General features: G+C 34.9%; 3 protein-coding genes across 3 annotated transcripts; all 3 read left to right on the forward strand.

The window, feature by feature from the left end:
• The first annotated feature begins 14 nt into the window (after positions 1–14).
• MONOS_10558 (putative VU91B calmodulin) lies at positions 15–830 on the forward strand. Its single transcript, XM_067863016.1, has 4 exons — positions 15–50; positions 150–243; positions 295–576; positions 659–830. Exons 1-4 carry the CDS (start codon positions 48–50, stop codon positions 721–723), a joined length of 444 nt encoding a protein of 147 aa, XP_067731880.1. The 5' UTR covers positions 15–47; the 3' UTR covers positions 724–830.
• A 13,242-nt stretch (positions 831–14,072) lies between these two features.
• MONOS_13018 (uncharacterized protein) lies at positions 14,073–22,144 on the forward strand (the record flags this gene model as incomplete). Its single annotated transcript, XM_067865692.1, has 2 exons — positions 14,073–14,104; positions 14,267–22,144. 2 exons carry the CDS (start codon positions 14,073–14,075, stop codon positions 21,846–21,848), a joined length of 7,614 nt encoding a protein of 2,537 aa, XP_067731881.1. The 3' UTR covers positions 21,849–22,144.
• Positions 22,145–22,202: 58 nt separating this feature from the next.
• On the forward strand, positions 22,203–24,789 carry MONOS_13019 (putative GYF domain). The gene is made up of 3 exons (XM_067865693.1): positions 22,203–22,470; positions 22,521–22,560; positions 22,606–24,789. The coding sequence occupies exons 1-3, from the start codon at positions 22,291–22,293 to the stop codon at positions 24,384–24,386; spliced, it is 2,001 nt and encodes a 666-aa protein (XP_067731882.1). The 5' UTR covers positions 22,203–22,290; the 3' UTR covers positions 24,387–24,789.
• The last annotated feature ends 152 nt before the right edge of the window (positions 24,790–24,941 follow it).

Raw genomic sequence — 24,941 nt, forward strand, 5'->3', positions numbered from 1 at the left:
TATTTTTTAAACCCACAGTTGATTTCATTTTGATCTAATTTTGCAACATGGTTTGTTTACTGTTTTATTGAAGAACATATTTCATTGTATTGTATGTGAATTTCATTCTAAAATAAAACTGTTTTTGGATAAATGCATTTTTGCCAAAGGCTGCACCACCAACAACTGAACAATTGAAAGAAGCATTTTATCTTTTTGATAACGATAAAGATGGAGAAGCTCCATGGCAAGATTTACAAATAGGTAAAATATAATGTTGTTTTGTCTAATGTTATTTAAATGTTGTTTTATCAGGCATGAACGCTTTAGGATTCACTCCAACACCTGACCAAATATCTGCATGCTTCAAGCAGGCTAAAGTGGATCCAAACAAACCCATGAAGCAAATGGATTTCATTCATCTTATGCAAGAAGTTGTAAAGTTACCAAGTGATGAACCTGCACTTTTAGAGGCCTTTAAAGTATTTGACAGGGAACACACTGGATTTGTTAACATCGCAGACTTAAGAAAAGTAATGGAAAGTATTCCCGATCGTCTAGAAGATGCGCAGATTGATGCAATGATGAAAGAAGCAGGTTTGTATTTTGTTTGCATTAATAGATAAAAAAATATTTTTGATTCAATTTTAATTTTTCACAAATGTTAAATTTATTGCAGATGATGGAACAGGAAAAATTGAATATGCAAATTTTGTGAAAGTTATGATTGGACAACCTAAATAAAATGATTATGTTGAATGAATTGTTTGATTTGATCAATTTTGGTAAGTTTTTTAATTTCTATCAAATTTCAAAAAATAAGAATAATAAATCCAGTGGAATTTTTTGAATTACATTTTTATTTTTATAAAGAGAATTTTAGTATGTTTATTAAAGTGATGAAATATCGTAAATTAAAGGAAACTTTTTATTATTAAAATCAGTTTCGAAATTTTTGACGAGTGGAAAAACACAACTTTAATAAACAACTTAGAAAGTGGGAACAAAACGTCCACTTGAAAAAGACTTTTATTGAATTATTTTTTTTAAGAAAATTCAGTAATAAGTTATAATAAATTTATTGTTGTGGTGAATGAAAAGAAATGAAATTGTTTGAAGACAAAAAAATCCTAAACTTTATTTGAAAGGTAAAAATTGAAAATTGGGAAAAAAAAATTACATTGGATACTCATTTTCAAATGCAGATTAACCATCTCCTGCTTCTTAACTGCTGCAACTGCTGCTGGAATCAGAGTCTTCCACAAAGGTGGTCATTGAATCATCTTCTTTCTTAGTGACACTTGATTCATCATCGCATCCTTTATCAACGGTTGGAAGTGTGTTCATAATTTTTTTCAACATAATTTGTGAAAGAATAGTTCAATGATGAATGAAACATGAAATGTGCAATGAAATCATCAAAGAATTTTTTGTTTTATTTATTTTTATTTTTTTTTTTTGAATTTTCGAATAAAAGAATGAGGTTCCATCAAAACGCTTTTAACTTTGAAGTATTTTGAACATCATTATTGTTGCATTGTCTCTGAATTGGAGTGAAAAACCATTTTTTCTTGTGCTTCGAACATCGTTAATCCTTCATTTTATGTATGTTTCCGATAAGTTCGATGAAATAACTTGAAAAACAAGAGAAAGTTTAATTTATATGTGTGATTATTTTTGAAAACATTTGGCAAGTTCCAAGTATATGGACCATCGATAAAAAAATTTTTATATATTTTTATCGAAACAAAATGGAATATTAATTTATTTAAAATTAGTTGTTTTTGTCGAAAAAGTGTTTTTAACAATTTTCCATTTTTCTTTTGATCTATCCCATAACATTTTCTTGTTTTTAACAGGTTTGAAATATTTGTTTATTGTTCGAAATAAACTATATTCGAACTTTAATGTTATTTGGATAGAATAAAAATCGATTATCCTTTTTGTTGCTTAAATTGTTGAACGATGTATCCGCTTTGCAAATTAACAGCATTGTTCATTTGTATCGGGCATCAATAGATAATCACAGAGAAATCAAGAAGAAATGTGTTTATGCATTGAGAAAAGCAACAGAAAGCAGAGCTGGGAAAGCTGAAGACTTTTGGAATATGGAGCAGTTGACACTGTTTTGGAAGAGATTGAGCGACCAGCATTGAAGGACAAAATTGCACAAGTATACTCGTTATTTTTGTGTTCGTTGCAAGAACATTGAAAGGAAATAAGAGAGATGAAACGGAAGAAGTGAAAAGAAAGACATCCAAAAAGAAGACATGTAATGGATGGAAGAATAAAAAAACGAAGATTGCGTCATCTGGTTGCTCCATTACATTGGTCGAGAATTATTTGGCAATTCTAATTTGATAAAGAATTATTCAGATTTCTTTTTCTATATTTCTTAATTTAATAAATGAATATACACTCCATCTTTTGATATTTCCATTTAGTTATTATTCTTGTTAAAGGCATATTCACTCGAGAAATAAAAGAACTGTGATTTGCATAATAGATGAAAGTGTTTTCTCAAAAAATATCAAGAATTATTACGAAAAATGAACATTTGAAATAAAGGAATCTTTTAAAAAATAAGAAATGAAAAAAAAATCGATAGAGAAAGAATCAATCCTATCGTAATTTTCTGTTTTATGGAGAAAAGAAAAATTAAACGCTTCTAAAAAACAATCAAATGAAAGAAAAACTCATTCAATTCACAAAAATTCTGGGCTTGCAAAACTGAAACTTATTGAGGAAAATAATGGAGAATAAAAAACACTGGTTTGTTATTTCAAACTTCATCAGATATTTGAGTTCCAAAGTAAAATTCCTCTTTCTTCTTCAGATATTCACGAAATAATCGGAAATATTCAACGACAAACCACAATCATAACTTCTTTAAAAAATCTCTAAAGCTTCATGAAAGCTTGTGATGATATCTTCAAACCCATCTTCTTTTATGTTAACATGCATTTCCATTTTCATTATCTTTCTTTCTGCCTATTCCTTTTTATCCTTCTCCTCTTCTTTAAGTCTTTCAGAAATATTCAAAAAGAATCTTTAGCATTCAAGCACTTTTTTGTAATCCATCGTTCACATTTGAATCTTCTCTGAAACAGCATCAACTGCTCCACCTTTCCACAAGAAATCAACCTGCACTGATATATCACCTGCTGCTGCTGTCAAAAATATCTTCATGCACATCCCGCTGATTTCTCCATTATTCTCCTTTGCAGCTCGAAATGAATCCCCAAGACTGCTCAAAAGTACCACAAATTCTTCTTTCCATAACTTGCATCGAAAAGCGCGAAAAGAAAAATTCATCATCCCCAACAATCTCAATAAAACAACCTCTTCTTTTGCTTCTTTTCTGTTCATTTCTTCTTTTTTTCATCTCCTAGTCAATGCATCTTGTCAACTCTTTCACTTCTCTCATTGCCTCTCTCACTAAATGCTGTTCATTCACAGCAACTCCTTCCAAATTTCTATCTTTGATAAATCTATTAACGAAAAACATCCAAGCATAATGATGAGCAAGTCATGTTTGATTTCTGTGTTTCTGTTGACGTTTGATGATTTCTGTAATTTCCTTCAAATATATGTCTTGTTCAACTTTCTTATGAAAAATAGTGAAAAAAAACATTCACATCAATTAATGAACAAAAAATATTCTATAACTCAATCAATGAGAAAATCACACGTTGATCATCTCATTATTGCTCAAAGCCAACATAGCCATTTCTACTATCTCTTGTGCTTCCTTTATTTTCTCTTTCTTCATCGCAACTTTCAGAAGGCAATCCCTGGTGATTGCAAGCATTATTCTTTCCATAAGCCCGTCTTCCATGAATAAATAGCCTTCTCAAAGATCTGCAATTTGATTTTCATTCTTTTCTTCTTTCTTCTTTTCTTCATCAATAACCTTCTTCTCAAATCTTTCGTTTCACGAAGATTCTTCAAAACCATTAACCCAAGCATTTTTCAAAGTTTTGCAATATCCAACATGCTTTTACAACAAGGTTGCATACTCCATTGACATTTTCTTTTCTTTAATCATTTAATTAATATATTCAAACATTTCATCATTGAAAACAAAACGCAACTTAAAATTATTCATTCAATCAATCATTTCATTCATTTCTTCGATCCTCTGTTTCTGTTCGGCTTCAGTAAATTCTTCAGTTGAGAAAGTTTCTCTTTTGAAATTGAAAAATCTGAAAAAGTTAAAAAACATTCATTTGTAAATTTAACCATTCTTTCTCAGAAATTCTGGCAAACCCAGAAATGTTTGTCTTTTTGAAGGTGACTGCAAAATTGAAAATTGAATCAAAAATAACAAATAAATTCATTTTCTAAATATTCATTGAATATAAACATCAAAAGAATTTATTTCATCAAATCAGTCATTCAATAACACATGAATCCAAACGTCTTCATTTTTCATCAATGATTTTTGCCTCAAAATAAGCAAATAGTAGAATTAAAAAAAAATTCTTCTGATGGAGTAAATAAATAAGGGAGACAAACCTATAATTATTTCAATGAAGTTTTTTTATTGGTGATTTGCAGCAGCCAGGGCATGTTTGAGCTACTATTGAGCACGACTACAGATGCAATCATGCGAGTTATAACACGGCAGAAGAATGGGGATTTTGTTTGCAGATGGAGGAGCGAGTGGCTGTTTGCATCGATTGTTTGCTAAAAAGAAGTTGGTGGAGGAAAATTGCATGAAATTTGAACTTGGTTGTATATTGCAAAACATGTGACGCAACATCGGATGTGATATTTTGTATGGAAAAACTTTCAAGCAAGATTCAAAAAAGCGAGGAGAATTTCAGAAAGTTTGAATTGAACCGCTTGTTCATTTCGAGGGAAATGTGTCTCACTTGGCATTTCTTTTACTCAGGATTTGTTTAACATGGTTTTTTGGGCTGAAGGTTTGTTTTGTGGAAAAGGAAAGAAAATTGAGGGGTTGGACAATGGAAGAAGCGAGTTGAACGAAGAACTCAGCAGGCCTCAATTACAATCTCATTTGCATTTTGCACGAATCCTGCTGGTATGCTATCAGCAAAGACTTGTCGTTGAATTGGGTTTTGAAAAGGAGTTCATTTCTTTATCATTTGGAAAATATAATCTTTCACTTGCATTATTACCTACTTCATAAAGGATTCTATGAACAAGAAAGCCAGCTGGGTTGATAATTACCAATCCATTGGAGATAGGATAATATTTCAAGGACAAAAAGATGGTTTGACTTTTTTTGTTTTGTTCATTTTTCTTTTAAGATGTTCTTTGAATGAATACAGATTGGTTACGAACAGGAATACCGCAAAGAGAGGGAAGCCATTTTATTTTTTTTCAAAAGATTCAGAAGTTTTGAGATTATCCCTGTTTGGATTGCATTCAACAATAACATTCGTGACTTCTGTCATCTGTCTTGCATGTTACATAACCAGACAACGCTTAACATGAGCTTTCAAGAAAGAGAAAAGCAGTTCGCTTTTTTTATTTGTTGAAAGTGTTTGGCAGAAGTGACTCTTTTGTGGGATGTGATGAACTGGTTAAACATTCTCCTTCAACAATGCCATCATCATCGTCTCATTAATCAACTCCTCAAATAATGCCTTCTTCAGCTTCACAATCTGCATCTCAGTTTTATTCAAAAAGCGCTTCGTCATAACCTGATCTTCAACATTTATCAGTAGTACTTGATAACCCCACTAAATCTGATGAAATGTAAACTTCTTATTCTTCTTCTTCTTCTTCTTCTCTTTCTCTTTCTGTTCCTGTTCCTTTGAATGTGAATGTCAATGTGAACGCAAGTATTCCAATACCAACCCCTCTTCCATTGCCATCTCAGCAGCCATCTTCATTGCATCCACCAGCACAGACACCAATGGCTCAGCATTATCCTCCTCAGCCTGCTTCTTCTTCTTCTCGTCTTCAACTTCACATTCAAACATCAACCTCTGTTGTTTCCTCTTCTTCTCCTCCTTCTCCTTCTGCAGATGTTGTTATTAGCCGACAAACACAAATGCAGCGTTCTCCACTGGCTGCTTCGCCTGTTCAGCAAAAGGGTTCAATGGCTTCTTCCTCTTCCTCTTCTTCCTCTTCCTCTTCTTCTTCCTCCTCCTCCTCCTTCTTCTTCTTCTCCTCCTCCTCCTCCTTCCACTTCTTCTTCTTCTTCTTCTTCTTCTTACTCTTCCTTCTCATTATCCTCTTCATGTGTAACTCGCTCCTCTTTATTAACCAACATAAAGATGATCGTATTCTCCAGGAAAAAATATCACTTCTCCATCCTTTTTTTTGATACATTTTTCTTTTCAATTTTTGTATATCAAATCATTCATCCAACCTTCTTCAAGTCACTTCACTTTGGTCATCTCTTCAATGTTAAAAAAATAATAATAAACTTCTTATTGTTTTATCAAATGTTTAATGGATGATGTGTTTCAAAAACAAATTAGAAAAAGAAACACAAAAATCCCAAAATCGGTGTTGAGTGCTTGTTTTGTATGAAAACGAGGATAAATATGAAGAGATGTCCTTGTCTTGTATGCCTGTGCAAGGCAGAAAACGGCGAAGACGACTCCAATATGCTTCAATCGCGTTGGTGCAACAGTTTGTTTCTTTATCCCTAAAGCATTTTTTGTGATTGACAGTTAAATGTTTGAAACCTTCTTTTTTTATTTTGCTATATCCCTTCCATTCGTCGCTCCATACTGTTGTTCCAGCATGTAAATGTCTTCTTAACACTCCGGTCAAGCATATCGATGATCGATCGTCCACTTTTTTTAAAAAAGATTTAGGATTTTTGATATTTGATTCAATTCCGCCCACTATCCAAATTTGTTTTTTTGGTTTTCCTTTCCGATATTTTCTTCTTCTTAGTAACATTTCATCAACTTGAACAGTGTAATTATTTCCTCCAATTCTTCTGTTTTTTCCTTTAATCATTTCATGTGCTGCCTTGCGAAATAGATTAAAAAGAATGCAAATAGTGTTGCAGCTTGCTCCAGTTAAAAAAGATGTGCGCATCACATCGACATTAATCCACCACAGCAGCATGATTTTCATATAAGTGGAAATCAATAATTTCGAATTCGAAAAAATTGAATTGTGTCTGATTGAAAGGAATCGACATCTGCATTTGCATTTGACTATGTTTTTCGCACAATAGACGATTCTTGGTAACTTCTTGCATTTTGTGCACGTATTTGCTGCTGGTAATAATCTATGCAACAACAGCAATTCAATTGTCTTTCTCTCGTTGGAAAAGGATTTCAACAGCGAAGATATATCTTTTTTTGAATCACGAAAAATTGGCATAAAACTTGTATCAAATAATTTTTCACAAAATCCTCTTAAATATCGAATAAACCAATATTTCAAACCTGTTAAAAACAAGAAAATGTTATGGGATAGATCAAAAGAAAAATGGAAAATTGTTAAAAACACTTTTTCGACAAAAACAACTAATTTTAAATAAATTAATATTCCATTTTGTTTCGATAAAAATATATAAAAATTTTTTTATCGATGGTCCATATACTTGGAACTTGCCAAACATTTCTTTTTCGGTGTGTTGTTTTTTCAAAGATTGTTGGTTTTTTAAAAGAAAATTTTTATTCAAAAGAGAAAAAGCATGACAATTGTTTTTTAAACAACCAATGGTTTTTCCGAATCAAAGATTAAAATGTTTTCAATTTGCCTTTTCACTTTTCAATTGTTTTTTATTTGTATTCTTGAAATATTTTTGCACCGAAATTTTTGTATGAAGAAATATGATTTCAAAAATAATCACCCAAATATTCAAAAAATGGGGGAAATTATAGATTTTCAAGCTTTTTTTTGCACAAATCATGAAAACATTTATTCATTCATAAATTATTTTTCATAGCTTTCTCCAATTTTAATATAAATTGGATTTTAACATATGAGAACAGGTGTTATTGTTATTATAACATTATGCTTTGTGACTTCACACTGATTTCAAAAAATGAACATAGTTTCAACGTATTATTTGTATATAAAGAGTTTCGAAAAAACATGTAATTTTTCAATGAAAATGCCTGAAGTGTGATATTTTGCACCATATAAATTGTAATTTTGAAATTCATATTTTTTTGAACAAATAATTCGGTTGTATAATTTTGGTTAAAATTTTTGTTTTTGAACACAGAAAAGTGACAACTCCAGTAAAATAAACCATCTCTGTCTATTTTTATCATCAAATATTGACTTTTTTGATCAATAGGAATTAATTTGATTCTTCACTGACAAATTCATTGTCAATTTCATTTAATTTTCATAATAATCATCTCTACGAAAAAGGTTATGATTTCAAAAATATTTACCCATATTGAAAAAAAAGTGAAATTTGAAAAGTATTGTTAATCGGATCGGTTGTGAAGTCAGCGACTGTCAATCGAGTTAATATCTGACAAAGGAGAAATTTCAATTAAATTTGTGAAGCATAATAAAGTGTGAAGAAAAAAATTATGAGAATAAAATTATAAAATTTTTGATTTATATAACGAAAATTTAAAAAATCTGTTAAAATAAATTATTAAAAAAAAAAACAAATGCTAACGTGGATTTTCTATAACAGATTGTGCACAAAATTCTGGACAAGATCGATTTCACAATAACCACTCTAAGAGAAAATCGGATAAATTTCTTCAAAATAATTCTTATCAACACAAACTCATTTGATATACGAGATTTTCAAAATAGCTTCATTAGTGCTCAGAGAAAATTGAAATCGAAATCTTTGAGAAATGAGATTTTGAGTTCCTCCGAGATTTTAAAAATAATTTTCTCTGAGCACTAATGAAGCTATTTTGAAAATCTCGTATATCAAATGAGTTTGTGTTGATAAGAATTATTTTGAAGAAATTTATCCGATTTTCTCTTAGAGTGGTTATTGTGAAATCGATCTTGTCCGGTTTTTTGTGCGATATCTGTATTTTTTGAAATAACCAAAATTGATATGGATTTTCACTAATTGACGGATGTGACGAAAATTTTCTTCTCTGGAATACATGTTTATAGACCTGTGCGACAAGTGGCAATTTTTGTCACCAACTGACATATGTGACCGACATGTTCATTTTTTCAGATCACAACCTTAAATATTTTAAAATTTCATGTTTCAGAAAAAAAATTTTCAAACAGTTGATAAATAACACTCATTTCAAAGCAAATAATAACTATCAAAAAAAAGAGAAAGAATTTTGGAATGAAAAAGAGAAAAAAATCATAAACTGAATTTTTGTCTCATTTATTAAGTTATTAATGGTTTAGTGACAAGATCAGTGAAACTTGGATTTTTGAAAGCCACTGGAAGTCACTTCTGTCACTGACGTCACCTCCCGTCAGTTAAATAAATGGGTTTGAAAAAGGAACACAAAAGCATATTAGCCTATTTTGCTTTGGAAAAGTATTTGATTTTGCTTTCTTGTCAGTTATTGCCATAATTTTTCAATTATACTTATTGAACCTTTCTTTTTCATTAAAAGAAGCAAATGCAAGCTTTAAAAAAGGTGACATTGAACATAAATAGCAGTGTATTTTTTGTTTCTGAAAAGAAGTTGGTTAAAGTCATGTATACTTTTTCACTATTTGATTATTCACTATTTGATTTTCTTGTTATGTCTTTTGCTTCATAAATTAAAAATATTTTAATAGAGAAAGAACTAATATAAAATATTTTGATTCCTATCCTTTTAAGTTTCGAGGTTTTGTCATGAATAGCAACACAATTGCAGATGAAAAATGGATTATTATGAAGAAAAACCACAAGAATCTCCTTTACCAAAATAGAGAGTAACATGAATATTTTATTGTGAACAAATCAGGTGTATATTCTTCAAGAAGTGATTTGAATTATTCTCACGAATGAATAAATTCATAATTTTAATAAAAAACGATCCTCAATGGTTGTCATGATTATTTATGTTTGAATGCTTAATGACTCCATGATATCTCTGAAATAGTTCTTTTTTTTACGTCAACCATGATATATTATGTTAATAGTCACAATTAAAGGAATATTGAGAATTTTTCGAAATCATCGTTTAACCGTTCTGATTTCTCAACTCCTAAAGTTTGAAACGCAATCGCCTTTTCTTTTTTACTTTTTTCTAGTAATCATAAAAGCAAATCTTTGATCTCGCTTTCACTCCAGCCTGATTATTTTTGAAAACATATTGATAATATGAATTTTAAGAAAAACACAGAAAAAAACAATACAAGTGAATAAAACCAAAGAGATTCTACATGACACATTGAAATTATTAATTGAGAGGGGAAGAACAGCTGGAAAAAATGAAAAAAATACGAAGCATTCGTGATTGATATTTTTGATGAAGAAAGAAGTATATAATCCTCAGAAAAAGCTTTCCAAAGGCTATAAGACAAAACAGAGCAGTCATATAAGACTAACTTTTGATTCACTTTGAATGTGTGTTCAAATTTCGTTTCTTTTTTTCGAAATAATAAAAAAAAGAATTTCATGAAGACCTTCAATGGTTATTATTACTGTGAAATTAAAAAAAAAATAGAATGATAAAATGTTTGAGCAACAAAATTAAAGTGTTTTATTAACCATCAATATTCATAAAATATCAAGAGATATACTTCAATAATTAATGAATATTGAAACAATTGATGTGATTAAATAGAAAATTTTCATGAGTACATGAGATTTAATCTTCGTAACCTTCTTCTTCCATTTTTTCAAATACTTTCCTTTTCATTATCTTTCTTTTCTCTTCTTTCATTTCGCCTTTATCCTCCTTTTTCTTCAGTCGCCTTGAAATCAAACGAAAAAAAGCCACGCATTCATTTTCTGGCAGATCGTTCAATATTTGTTGATGAATCGCATCCAGAACAATATTAACAACACAGCAATTCTGAAACTCATCAATTCCCATGAATCCGTTTCCTGACATTTGAATAAATATGAAAATGCACCACTCATTTATTTCTTTGTGATTATCCCTTGATGCTCGATATATCTGAATGATACTTTCAACAACCTCATTAATTTCTTCACTCCTCAATCTACAATGGTCAAAATAAAGCTCCAACACTCAAAGCCATCTCATCAAAATAAGTTCTTCTTTCGTTTCTTTTTCTCTTTCCTCTTCTTTCTCTCTCTTCCAATCCACACATTTCATCAGCTCTTCCAATTCTCTTTTTGCCTCTCTTCCAAAATGAACAATATTTGTAATTACTCCTTCTAAGCCTTTCTCATTGTGAAATCTGTCTATCAAAAACTGCCAAGCCGATTGATATGCAAGTCGTGTCAAATTATGATGTTCCTGATGATATTTGACAACCTCAGTCATTTCATTAGATAACATCTCTTCATTTTTTCCCTATAAAAAAATAAGTGGAAAAAATAAATTTTGTTTGAATTGATAAAGAAGAATTCAAACCCAAAAACTACATTTGCTCAAAGAAAATAATGCCATTTCCACTTCTTTTCGTGTTCCTTTGCTTTCCTTTTTCTTCAACGCGATTTTCAGAATATGTCGCAAACAAATTGAAAGCAATTCCTGAGAAACCCACTTGTTCAATAAAAGAATACAATTGCAAAGATCAATCAGAAGTTTTTTATTCATTCCTTCTTTTTTCTTTTTCCTCTTCAATAATCATCTTCTCAAATATTCTGTTGAACTGAGATTCTTCAAAGAATGGATTCCACAAAATTTTCATCACATTGCAGTATCAAGCATGCTTCAGCAGCAAAATCGCTATTTCATATTGTGTTTTCTTTTCTTCAATCATTTTATGAATTTTGTTGAACAATTCGTTTTAAAAAAACAGATATGAATTCTCTTTCATCCATTTCATTTATCATTTTTTTCATTTCTTCGAATTTTTGTTTTCGCTTATCAGAAAATCCACTGCTGTACTGGGAAAACAATTCTGAACAAAATAATTGGAAACAATTAATTAAAATTATCAATGCGAATGCAAATGCAACAGTAAGTTCACACCTTTTAAAATTAATCGATTGTTTTCAACTTCTGAGTTCAAACAAAAATATTTCTTTCGTATCAAATAATCAAATGAATGGAAAAAAGAAACAAAAGAAATTAAAGAAACTTAATGTCTGAATCCTCAATAACAATATCTTTGCTCATACAACTCTTCTCTGCACATGGTTCAGTCAACAAGAAATTATTCAAAAACGTATTTCATCAATTCATTATGTTATAATGGGACATATGATCTTCAAATGATTGTGAATATAATTATCAGAAAATATAATAGAAATTAAAGTATGTGTGCAATATATTGATTTTTAACTTATAACTATTTTAAATTTTTATATAAATTTTCAATTTTTTTTTTTTTTTTTTTTTTTTTTTTTTTTTTTTTTTATTTTTTAGTGACCGACAGAGCAAAAAAATTGCATGTCGTGTCGCACAGGTCTACATGTTTATTGTCGATATTCAAGAGTTATTTTCAAACCGAAATATTTGCAATAAAAATACAACATCAATAATTAGTACTCATATATTTTTCAAAACAGAATTTTTTTATTTTTATTTCTGACTTTTTTGATGAAAAATTTGTTTTCACACTAATTTCCAATTTAAAAACAACTTTCTTTGAAAAATAAATAATAATAATAATTATTATTGAATAAGTGTTGAATATAAAAAAGCATAAAAATTTGATCTGAGTATAATTAATTAAAGAATACCGTTGTTAAAAAGTGTAGAATGCCACTGAATAATAATGCCAAGTTCATTTTCTCTTCTATAAAAATAATTATTATATTTTTCCTCATCTATTCAAATTGTCAACGCCATCAACGAGATGTTCTAATCTATGATAAATCATTACGGAGATTTTTTTTTAATGAAGCAAACAGCGGGGATATTTTTTATAAAAATGCCTTATATGATTTGCATTCAAATGAGTATGAACAAAGCAGAATTCCTTCTTTGAAGCCACGGCTTATAGAAAATTTACGAAGAGAAATTTATTTTCCAACTAAATCCCCAACGATTAGATCACAAATTCAAGTTATTAATTCAACACTTCTGGAAGACTTTGTTATATTGAATGTTTTTGACAAGAAGTTTTCCTTATCAATTGATGAATATTCATGTTGCAACTTACAAAGCGTCACAATTACTTCTTTAGAGAAAATAGATGTATCTCCATTTAAATGCTTTGGCTCATTAGATATTATAAACCTGACTTTTCATTTTTCAGTTCATCATTCATTGAAGAGTTTAATTGCAACAACAAATTCTTCCACTGTGAGCTTGTCGCAAACTTCTATTTGGAATTACAATTTATGCAATCAAGGGACTTTTCTTCACTTTGGAGAATGTTCATCTGAAGACATTAATAATTGTTTTTTTTCAAATGTGACTCAAGAAGATTTATTTGTGAGATGTTTTTCTTTCATGGGCTCATTTGAAAGCACTTTTGAAAGCTGTATGTCAATTTTCTCATCAAACTTTCTCGAAAGAGGAATTATTTGTAGAACTTACTCTTCAAAATACTTTAATTCAATAAATTCTACCTTTTTGAATAGTTTCAGGCAATGCAATGATCTGAACAGAACACAAAGGATAATAACAACGGAAACAAAAAATTTTAACTTATGCGAATGGGTTGATTGTTCTGCTGAATATGGAGGAGCAATATATATTCACAATAACAACGAAGCATGCTTAACAGTTCTCAATTCTTCATTTTCTAATTGTCGTGCAACAAAATCAAAAGGAGGAGGGATTCTTGGTGAAAGCATTTCTCAATTTACCACAAGAGATTCAATTTTTCAGAACTGTTCTAGTGCAATGACAGAAGGCGATGGAGGCGGTGGTGCAATTGGCTTGTTTTCAATTACAAAACAAACATTTATTCATAATTGCAAATTCAACGGCGATTGGTCAGGAAATGATGGAGGAGCAATTAATTTGCGTCCAACGAAATCACTAATTTCAAAAGAATGCATTGTTGATTGTTTCTTTCTGAATTGCAGCAATCAGGGAGAAAATAATGGAATTGGAGGAGCAATTGAACATTGGTATCCAACGGATAAAGTGATATGTAAAAATTGCTTATTCATGAATTGCTATTCTAAATGTGGTGGCGGAGGGTTTGGCACGACCGTTAATGATTATAACAATGAGACGATTTTATATTTTTGCTTTTTTCACAATAACACTGCAAGAGTTGGTGGGCACGATGTTGTTCTTCAAAATTCAAACCATAATAATATAGATTCAACTTGCTACTCAACTTGCACAACAAATAACAGGGTTTCTATTGAATATGCAAGGATATCAGATCGAAGTGAATGGTTGAAAAACGTTGGAGGAAGAAGCAGATTTGTTGCTTCGAAGGAGAATCAAGCAAATGCAAAAGATACATTCAGCTGCGGACTGAATGAAAGTTGTGCATGTCTCACAATCAGTCATTGCCTGTCACAAATGATTTCTGGGTTTGTGGAGGAAATCAATGTGCTAGCTGGAACAGTTGTGGAAGGAAAAGTAATTGAGATTGGAGAGAAAACGATCTCTGTGAATGGAACTTCGTCAGCTGGCTCAGCCATTGAAACAAAATTTGAATCAAATGGGCTCAGTCTGTTTTGCATTGGTACAGGAGTATTGACCGTGAGTGATTTGTCTATGGTTCACAATTCGTCAATTGAGAATAACAGACAATGCAGACTGTTTGAGGTTCAAGGGGCTGGAGGGATCAATTTGGATAGATTGAACATATCGATGGATGTGGCTCATTCAAAAGAGAGAAGCATTCAGAACACACTTGTGAAACTGGACGGGGGAGAGTTGAAGATGCAAGATGTGAGATGGGGCCGAACATTCAGCACCACGAGTGTGATATCTCTGTCTCAGGAGGCAACTGTTTCATTGTCTCTGGATAACTGCACATTTAGCAACATTGTGAGGACAACAGCCGGATCATCGTTGATAAGTTCAGGTGAAGGGTCGTTTTCGATAACTCTTGAGGGATGCACGATTGATGGCTGTGGGAGTGAAGCCTCTGATTTTGGAGGAGGGACGATGATTGAAGTGGGAAGTGGTGCTTCATTGAATATGATAGGAGGCCTTGTGAAGAACTGTTACGCCTCGACCATCCAAGGGAGAGGAGGAGGGATTGGGCTGAAAGTGAGAAACACAAATGCAGATTTTCTGATTTCATCAGCATTCAATGGAAACAGGGCCAAATGGGGAAGTGATATTTTCGTTGACTCGTTCGATCTGGAATCAACCGCAATAAGTGGAAATATCACTTCATTGACTGCTTCGTTTGATACAAAGAGCAAGATGCAAGGATTCAACAATGGAGATGAATCAGCTGCAATTCCGCTATGTGTTTATCTGATTCCTTTGCCAGAAGAGATTGTTGTGAGCAATGTTGATGCTTCTGACAATTCTTATTGTGGATACGCTGAGATTCCGTGCCTGACTCTGAAGCATTGCTTGACAAGGCAAGAAGAAGAAAAGAAAATTGTTATCGATGGGATGACGGAAGTGAACAGTGAGCTGATGTTTGATTCCTTGAAGCACACAATCCGAGGGAAAGATGGAAACAGTGGATGGAAGGTTATTGATGATTCTGATGGAAGTGAAGGAAGTATGACAACAATAAGTGCAAATACTGTTTTGAAATCACTTGTTTTCTCTGTTCCATCTGCTCTTCCAAACCACGAATCGTTCTTCTGTTCCACTTTACAGTTATTTTCGCTTGATGGCTGCTCGCTGACATTTCAAGATCCCCAATCAGCATTATCTTATGTGTTTTTGTCAGCAACAGCAGGCGATGTTTCAGTTTCATTCTTTAATGTATTTTCTTTGATAATTGGGAATTGTCCATTGATTTCTCTTGATGGAATCAATGCTGCTGGTTCATTAACTTCTTTGAGTGCCGAGGATATGAGCTCGACAGAAAATAGTGTTTTGTTTGGGATGGCGAATGGAGCATCTATCACAATTGAGGATTCAACACTTTCAGCGAAAGCACCTTCACAAGCAGATTCATCATCAACAGGAACAATTCGAGTGATTTGCACAGACTCGGCGAAATCGATGAAATTGTCGAACAATACGATGAGAGGATTGAAAGGCGATGGAGAAAATGGGGGAGCAGTGAAATGCACACTCAGGAGAGATTGCTCTCTGGAAATAGCTGGAGGATTGATGAGTGAGTGTGAGAGCAATGGAGGAAATGGAGGAGGGCTGTGGGTTGAGATGAAAGAAGGATCATCATTCACCGTGGGAAATATGACAGATACTGACTCAGCAAGGGCAATATTTCTTAAAGATGAAAGTGATTTATTTGAACTTGTGAGCTGCAAGGCAACACAAAGCACAAGTGGAGAGCACGGATATGGAGGAGGGATTTATCTTCATCTGGATGATGGGGCAAGTTCATTCATTTTGAAGGATGTTTCATTTTCTGGGTGTGATGCCAGAGAGGGGAAAGAAATGTTCATTAACGCTCATGATCTTTCACATGTGATTAACAGAGAATCAATTTGCTTTGAAGTTGATTTGAATGATGTGAAATGGATGAATGGATTTGAGAGATCAACGCTGAATGAAACATTTTCCATTCCGCTGGTGGTGTATCTGTGGGATAACTTTTCAGGATCTGCCTTTGTTGGAGGGGGATCATTGAGCCATGATTTTTCGAAGTGTGGATTTGAAAAGTTTCCGTGTTGGACAATTTCGAAGGCAGCATCTGTCCACTTTGAAGGGAAGAAAAAAGACATAACCATTCTTGAATCATTTGCCTTTGAGGATGAATTGAGCTTGAGAACAGATGAATGGAGCGTTAAAGGAAAAGAGAATGTGACGAAGTGCAATGTATCTGATCAGAATGAGGGAACGCAAAAGGGATTGATTGAAAACTCAGTTCCGGTGTCTGTGACTGGAATTGTATTTTCTTTGAAGGAATCGCTGACTTTTCATGAAAGTGTATTTGAGTTTCATTCAGGGAAGCTCACACTGAGCAAATGCGGGATTGAAGGAGGTACTGATTCTATTTCGACAGTACTTGTGAAGGCTGTTGGAGGAGTTGTGGAAGTGATTGAGTTTTCAACAGTGAATATGAGAATAGGAGATTCATCGTTTTTCATTGTTGAGGGAAGTATTAATTCAAGGCCTTCGATGAATATAACGAACAGTGATTTTGGAGAAATCTCATTTGGCAATGGATGTGTTGTTGAGTGCCACAACGGAAATATCGAGAAGATAACAGGATCCACATTTTCATCGATTACTCGTTCGAAGGGAAGTGGAGGATGCATAAGTGCTTCGAACAAGGATGCTGGAAGAGAATACAAAGTGGAAATCAATGACTGCACATTTGAAGACTGTGCTGTTGTTGGGGAGGAAGAGGAAACTGGAGGAGGTACATTCTTTTTCGAAGCATCTGCAAACACTAACCTGCTAATAAACAGGTGCGCTTTTTATTCTTGCACAGCACCCCATGACGGGGTGGCAGTTGGATATGGAGGAGGTATTATGTTGCAGCTGCTGAAAGAAGAAGAAGTTGCGTTTGCGATATCCTCACCTGTTTTTTCATCTGACAAGCCAAACAATGCAAGGTTTGGAAAGGACTTGTTTGTTTCATCTCCATCACTTATCGGAAGTATCAAGAACGAAACATTGCCATTTGTGAAAGACAGACTGGAGATACTGACAGAAGATTCTATGAGAGGATATGATGGAAGAAACAGAGAGTGTGCAATTCCACTGATCTATTTCTGGAAAGTACTCGAGTTGAGTGTGTATATTGCACCAGAAGGAAACAATGTGATTGTGTGTGGGCTGCTGGAGTATCCATGCGGATCTGTTGATTATGGGATGAAGAGAGGGAGTAGTTTGGGGATTGTGTCGATTGTCATTCAAGGGACTTGTGATGTGAGGAGTAAAATGAGTGTGAATGGGATGAGGCTGGAAGGAACAAATGGCGAAAGAGACAAAATTCAATTCATAAAAGAGATTGAAGGAGACAGGGATGCTGTTGTTGAATGCAAAGGGGCTGTTCAATTCAGTGAATTGGCAATGATGATCCCCAGTGCCTTTGATAACGGAGCAAGCATCCTCATCCAGACCGGTTCAGGTGCAATCAAAACGAGTGTTGTGAGCTGTTCAATTCACACAAATGAAAATGTGATAGGTGCGGTGTCATTTGTTCTGATCAGTGCCTCAAAAGGAATTGTTGAGATTGAAAAGACAAATATAGCTAGATTCTCAACGATGCATGAAATAATGAGCATATCAACAGATTGTGCAATTGCCATGAGCGATGCAACATTTGAGAATATTACATTGAGTGGGAAAAGTGCACTGACAATGAGTGAAAGTGTGATCACTTCAAGTGAAAATAATAATGCAGTTGAAGTGTGGAATGTTCTGATTGAGCAATGTACATTTCTGAATGTGAAGCACAGTGTGTCGAACAACCCTTCATTGCTTTGTTGTGATGTGCCAAATGAAGTGAGATTGCAAATGGAGAGTTCGACAATTGATGGCTGTGGATCGGCAAGCTCTTATGAAGGAGGAGGAATGCTTTTCCTTCTCAATGAAAGAGGGAGGTTGGAAATGAATCGCACGAATGTGTCAGAGTGTTTCTGTTCAAACATTGGGAGAGGCGGAGGATTGTTTTTGAAGTCGCAAAGTGTCTCACAGAAGATTTTGCCATTCGTGCTGTCGAACATCACATTCCTTCGGAATGTTGCATCGAAGGGGAGGGATGTGTTTGTTAAGTGCATAGATCTTGACTCGCAGATAAGTGAATCACAGTTCCTTATAAGTTTTGGGGAGCCATTTGTGAAGGAGCTGGCGATATGGGGGTGCACAGCAGACAATTATGGGGATGAGGAGGATTTGTTGCGAAGAGTATTTGTGTTCAGGAGCGAATTCATATTTGTGTCTTCAATTGTGGAAAACAGCAGCAACAGCAAGCAGTGTGGGGAGATGAAGAGCACATGTTCATCGCTGGATGTTGGGGTGAGCCACATCATCCCATCGGATTATTCGCAGCTGTATATTTGGAATGAAACCACATTAGCTAGTTCCTGCTCGGCTGAGAAGGTGACGATCAAGTCGATGGAGGCGAGCAGGAATGGGGAGATAAAAGTGAATGAAATTAATTTAGCTGATGAAGGAGCTGTGACGACATCAAAGTCTGTTCGATTTGAGAAAGTGTCATTTGTTTTTGGTGGAATGGGAAATGTTGTCTGCTCGTGCTTGATACACCAGCTGAATGGATCTCTTATTCTGGAATCTGTTTCATTCTTGTCAGAGAATAGAACAACAGAAAATATACAGACACTTTTTGATTTTTCTCTGATTGTTGTTGAAGAAGGGGTATTTGAGGCAGAAAAGTGCGGTATTGGACACTTGAAATTCTCGAAGCATGTATTCGAGATGTTGCATTCAGAAAGGGCGACATTTGAGGATATGAGAGTGGATGATGCGGAATATAAGAATTCGTTGATTGAATGTGGAAAGAGCGAGGAAGTGAGTATTTCTAAGTTGGCAGCCACAAATATTGGGTTGGAAGAAGGGAGCCTGATCTCATTTGAAAACTGCCACTCATCACTCGTTTTGTCATTGGTATTATCATCATTCACAAACATCAGCCGATCGAGTGATGGGTCTTGCATTGTTTGTGCAACAAATGGGATGAGTGGATTTGAAATGTGCAACTGCTCTTTTCATGAGTGTACATCAGAGTCACCAAAGGGGAGCCAAGTGGCGATAGCATTGGCAGAGAAGATATTGATGGAGTCATGTGTGTTTGAAGGGAATTTGATTTCAGAAACAGAAGGGAATGAGATTTCTGATGAAGTCTGCCAATGGAATGGGTCAGTTGTTGACTTGTCGATGAGTGAAGCAGTTGTGCAAGACACCACAATTTGCAACTCATCGAAGGGAGGGATGAGTGTGAGTGGAGGATCTATTACGATTGAAATGGGATTGTTTGAGAATAACAACCCTTCGATTGAGAATTACCCATCAGCAAGAAGAAACATAATTTGTTCAGATTCTGCTTCATTGACCATTTCCAGTTTGAAAGGAGGAGATGGAGTGAAAGACAATTCATCACTTTGGATTCTGAATGAAGGGTGCAGTTTAGAAGGGATTGTTTCAGAAAGGGATTCATCATTTTTCATTCCTGTTCTGGAGAGTGTGGAAGCAAAAGAAGAGACAGATAGAATGAAGCTGGCATTCAAAGGATTGCTTCTTGTTCCATGCAATCTGTCATTCTCAGTCGTTAAGAGGAAGGGAGAAGAGAAAGAGATTGAAAAACATGATTTTGATTCAGATGGGTTTTTATCAGAAAGAGAAGTTGAGGGAAGTGTGGCAAAAGATCTCATCAGCAGTTGTGGAGATGAAACAGAAATGAGTGTATGCATTCTTTTTGGGAGCATGGATCAGCCTTCGTCAACAGATGTTGTTTTTGTGAAGAACAGAAGTGAGCCCAAAACTAATAGAGATGAAAGGATTTCCGAGGGAAGGAAAGAAGGAAAATCATGGGCTTTTATAATTGCAGTTATTTTTGTTATTTTGTTCTTAATAGTTCTTGTTGTGTCTATTATCCTGGCTGTTCGATGGAAGAAGGTCAAGAATGAAGCTGAAGATTTGAGAGAGATCGTGAATGACAATATCAGAAAGGATCCGAAGGCATTTGAGATGGTGACGATGGAGATGTCACCTGAGGAGCAGTGGAGAAGGGCTGAGAGAGAGGCAGAGAAGAAAAATGAAGAGAGGATAAAGAAGAGGGTGTATGAGACGAATATGGTGCATTCGGAGTCTGAAGAGTATCTTCTCTCTGAAAGTGGCTCGACAGAATACATTCTGGGAAAGGACTCAGATAAGATTCCTGATTGGGCACTGGAAAAGGAGGAAGAGGAAGAGGAAAGGAAGAGAACACCATCTCCATCCATTTCATCCACTTCAACAACAGACACTTCAGACACAGACACAACATTTGTTCGAACAGAAAGCCTGTGCCCCACCACCTCATCCATGTCAAACTTGGTGGATGCAATGGCCTGTTCTTCGCCTCATGAAAAACTGATTGTGGATCTGCGAGATTCGCTGTTCATGCTGCTTCATGGGAGGAACGCGAAGAAAGAGATGGCGATTGGCACCCTTCAGGAGAGAGAAGTGACCGCTGCCCAAATCCTGTTCTGGGTGGCCAACCTTGCACTCCACTCCTTTGATGAAATGGAAAATCCACTTTCATCCTTGGAAAACCTGAGTCCGCACATTGTTCTTTTCTCTGAACACATGGTTATCTGCATTGCCATGCACTCCGACTGTTCTTCTTCAGATTCAGATTCATCTTCAATTTCATCATCCACGATTGTAACATCATCATCTGATGGCTCAAGAAGGAGCAAGAGATACACACGCTCTCCCCCACCTTCATCAGCGTTTGAGGATGATGAAGACAACAGAAATGAGTGTTTGCGATGGAAGGCGCCGGAGCTGATGAGTGGGGCAAAGAAGCATGCCACAAAGAAGACAGTTACATTCTCGATCGGGATGATGCTGTGGGAGTGTCTGACGCTTGATGTTCCATTTGGGGAATACGAAGCTGAGGTTGCGGGGAAGAAAATAGTTAGCGGAGAGAGACCAATAATGAACATTGTTTGCCAATCTTCATTATCGAATTCGGTCAATTCTTGTTTGGCTTTGAAATCATCAGATAGACCAAATATTATCGAATTAAAACGTGAGTTTTTCCAATTTTTTCCAAAAGAATCTGCCATACTTACAATGACGGATGCCGTTGATTTTGAGATAGACTCGAAAATAGAGAAATTCCAAGTGAGTCTCGTTTCAGAAAAAATTTGATATTTGATTAAAAAATTATGTTTAAAACATTTTTAATCTTGAAAATACAAATTGACCAATTTATTTGATTAATGCAGGCTAAACTATATGTAGATTACAATTGAATTTTATTTTAATCTTGTTTGAATGAAATATGTAGCATCTGTATGTTTTTGTTTTTTTTGAAAATTGATGTTTGAATCAATTTTTTTTAAACTTAGTCTCATTATACCAATTCATAATAAATATTTAGTTTTTTTACCTTTCAACCAAGGAATTGAAAGGTGTATTGAATATGTTAGCCAATCGTTTGATAACTTTATTGAAACTAGACATTTATTTATTGATCAAGTGATCAAAATTTCTTATTTTGGAAGAGTAAAACACGAAACTTGGAAATATCAAAAGGTAAATAAAAATTTATAGAATACTTTTGTTTATTACCGTTTAATATACACTGCAAATGAGTGAATTGGAGTGCAGTTCCAAAATTATCATTTATGATAATCAGGAAATATTATCAATGTGGAAGCCTGATATGAAATGCCTTCCAGCACTTCTGGAAGTTGTTGAACAGTATAAAGATCAAATGAATTTCTTAAGCACAACAATTTTGCAGCCCCTTTCGTTACTCCCTCCTCCAGTTTGTTTATTTTTATCAAACTTAACACAATTTTATTTTTCTTTTCATAGCTTATTGGGAAACCAAAAACAAACCAAAAATTTACACCATGTGTGCTATTTTATTTCTATTTTTTATAATTCAATTTTTGAACAGATCAATCTTACCCCACCAAACCACTGCAGCAGCAGCAACAACAATCTACTCAAAATCGCAACATGACGGAAGAAGAATACAAAGCCTTTGAAGAAGATATGCTGAAAAACATGGATACGGATCTTTGGGACATGCCTCAAGATTCTCTTGAAGATGATAACATGGAATCATATTTTTTGACAAAGGATTTTCAAGAAAATCAAGCAAAAATAGAAAGAGAAAGAATGCAACATCGTAAAGAAGAAGAAGAAAAAGTGAAAGAAGAAATGGAACAAGTTATTACAACTCGAACACCAAAGCAATCAAAACCTGCGACTGTTCAAGATGTTCAAATACTTAGTCAACTTTTATTTGGAGGGAAAAGTGAAGAAGCTCAAACGAGTAAAAAAGAGGAATTGGAAAAGCAAGCAAAAGAAAATACAAAACCACACACTTCAACCACGTCATTGCCTCTTCCTGCTGCGGGCGAATCTGCAATTGGAGAGCCCATTGCAAAGAGCATCAACACATCAGCCCCACCGATTGTGCAAGTTTCACAACTCGAAGGCCGGTGCTGGCAGTACATCGATCCTTCGGGTGTTCTTCAGGGCCCGTTCACCAACAAAGAGATGTCTCAGTGGCACGCACAGAACTTCGTCAAGGGGCATCTTATCGTGAAGCTTGTGTCCGAAGAGAGATTTGCCACTGTTTCGCAGCGGTTTAACGGTAGAGGCACCCCTTTTTCAACTGCGCCTATTGACGTTGCTGCACTCGGTGCAGATGCGCTGACATTTGAGCAGGCGCTGGCAAAGGTGAAGCAATCGTCAAGGAAAGGAAAGTCTTCAAGAGACGGCAGCTCGTCTTCTGGCTCGTCTTCTGGTTCTTCTCGCTCATCGAAATCATCATCATCTTCTTCATCATCTTCTGCTGCAGCTGCAAAAGCACAAGCAGTTTCAACTGATGCATCAGCACTTGCAGCAGGCAAAGTGAAGGCGCAGACACAAATACACACAGGAAAAGGGGAAGGCACAGGCGCAGGTGCAGGAGTAGATGTGCTGCGGCTGCCTCTTCAAGCATCTCATCACCATCCACTTCCAGTTCTCCCCGGCATGCCGGCAGCGCCCGGGCCGATGGGATACACATCACCCAGCCCTTCTGCCTCGCCATCCTCACGAGATTCACAGGTCTCTTCACCTGCCTCTATCTCAGCTTCTGCCTCTCCTTCTCCATCGCCGTCACCAGCTGCATTGGCCCAGGCGAAAATTAGTGCATTTCCTCCGCTTCCTGCAATACATCCACCTCTTCCCATACAACAACAGCCTCATCTTCTTCCACAGCCCATTCCGTCCTCATCTGCTGTAGGCGATGCATCCAGACACGCCATGTTCTGGGGTGCTCCGTCTGCCCACCTGCTGCCCACGCCCAACCAGGCTCTTCCTCCACGCCCAGCTGGACAGCCAGCTCTGACACAGCAAAAGCAGATGGCTTCTGCTGGGACGGCATTAGGCGCACCTGCAGCACTTGCTTATCCACCTGCCCAGCCACAGCCACAGCCACAGCCTCAGCCACAGTCACAAGCACAGGCGCAGGCGATGGCGAAGGAAGGCGAGGTGTTCAATTGGATCAGGCAGTCGGTGTATGAGCTGACGCAGAAGGACAACATTCAACTTGTGAGCGACTTGATGGTGGCAGCAGATGCACTCACGTTGAACAAGCTGATTGAGAAGCATTTGGGTCCGAAGAGCGCGCAGAGAGATCTGTTTGCCCAGCAGCTGCTGAGATTGAAGACACATGGAATATAAATGCTGTTATTTAAATCGCTTACTCCTATTCCATCTTTCAATCTGTATATTTAATAATAATAATGAATATAAAAAGAAATAATAAAGCTGATATATTTGCGTATTAGCGAACTTTTTATTTTTCAATGTCATTGTTGGAAGATTTATTGAGAATGATAAATGGAATAAATGAGTTATAGAGGGCAAGTCGACCTTTCTGCCCTGCTTTATTTTTTTCAAACTTATTTTTCACTTTTATTTTATTTTCCATTTTATTTATGAATTTTTTAAAAAAGTGCAATTGCTTTTATGTTTAACTGTGCCTGCTGCAAAATTATGTATTGCCATCTTTTTTTCTGAAAAGCTTTGCACACTTTGCGTTATCATAAATTGCACGAAAGAAACGAACTCCTTTTGTTTTTTCATACTTTTTTTTTAATTTTTAAAATCCTGAAGTTGCCCACACATTCATGTTGTAATATTCACACAATATGTACACCTTCATCTGTCATTAACTTACCTTCACATGCTTCTTACCACTTCTTTACACAATGAATTAGTTTAATTCTTTTTTTC

The sequence above is a fragment of the Monocercomonoides exilis genome, assembly GCF_001643675.1.
Source record: "Monocercomonoides exilis strain PA203 chromosome Unknown scaffold10-1930038, whole genome shotgun sequence".
NCBI classification, from domain to species: domain Eukaryota; phylum Preaxostyla; order Oxymonadida; family Polymastigidae; genus Monocercomonoides; species Monocercomonoides exilis.

Excerpts from the sequence above, each read along its gene's own strand:
- MONOS_10558 (XM_067863016.1), top strand. Across the intron at positions 244-294 it reads ATGGCAAGATTTACAAATAG|GCATGAACGCTTTAGGATTC; the intron begins GTAAAATATAAT and ends TTGTTTTATCAG. Across the intron at positions 577-658 it reads TGCAATGATGAAAGAAGCAG|ATGATGGAACAGGAAAAATT; the intron begins GTTTGTATTTTG and ends AATTTATTGCAG.
- MONOS_13019 (XM_067865693.1), top strand. The coding sequence starts at position 22,291 with ATGAGTGAATTGGAGTGCAGTTCCAAAATTATCATTTATGATAATCAG. Across the intron at positions 22,471-22,520 it reads TTTCGTTACTCCCTCCTCCA|CTTATTGGGAAACCAAAAAC; the intron begins GTTTGTTTATTT and ends TTCTTTTCATAG. Across the intron at positions 22,561-22,605 it reads AAACCAAAAATTTACACCAT|ATCAATCTTACCCCACCAAA; the intron begins GTGTGCTATTTT and ends ATTTTTGAACAG.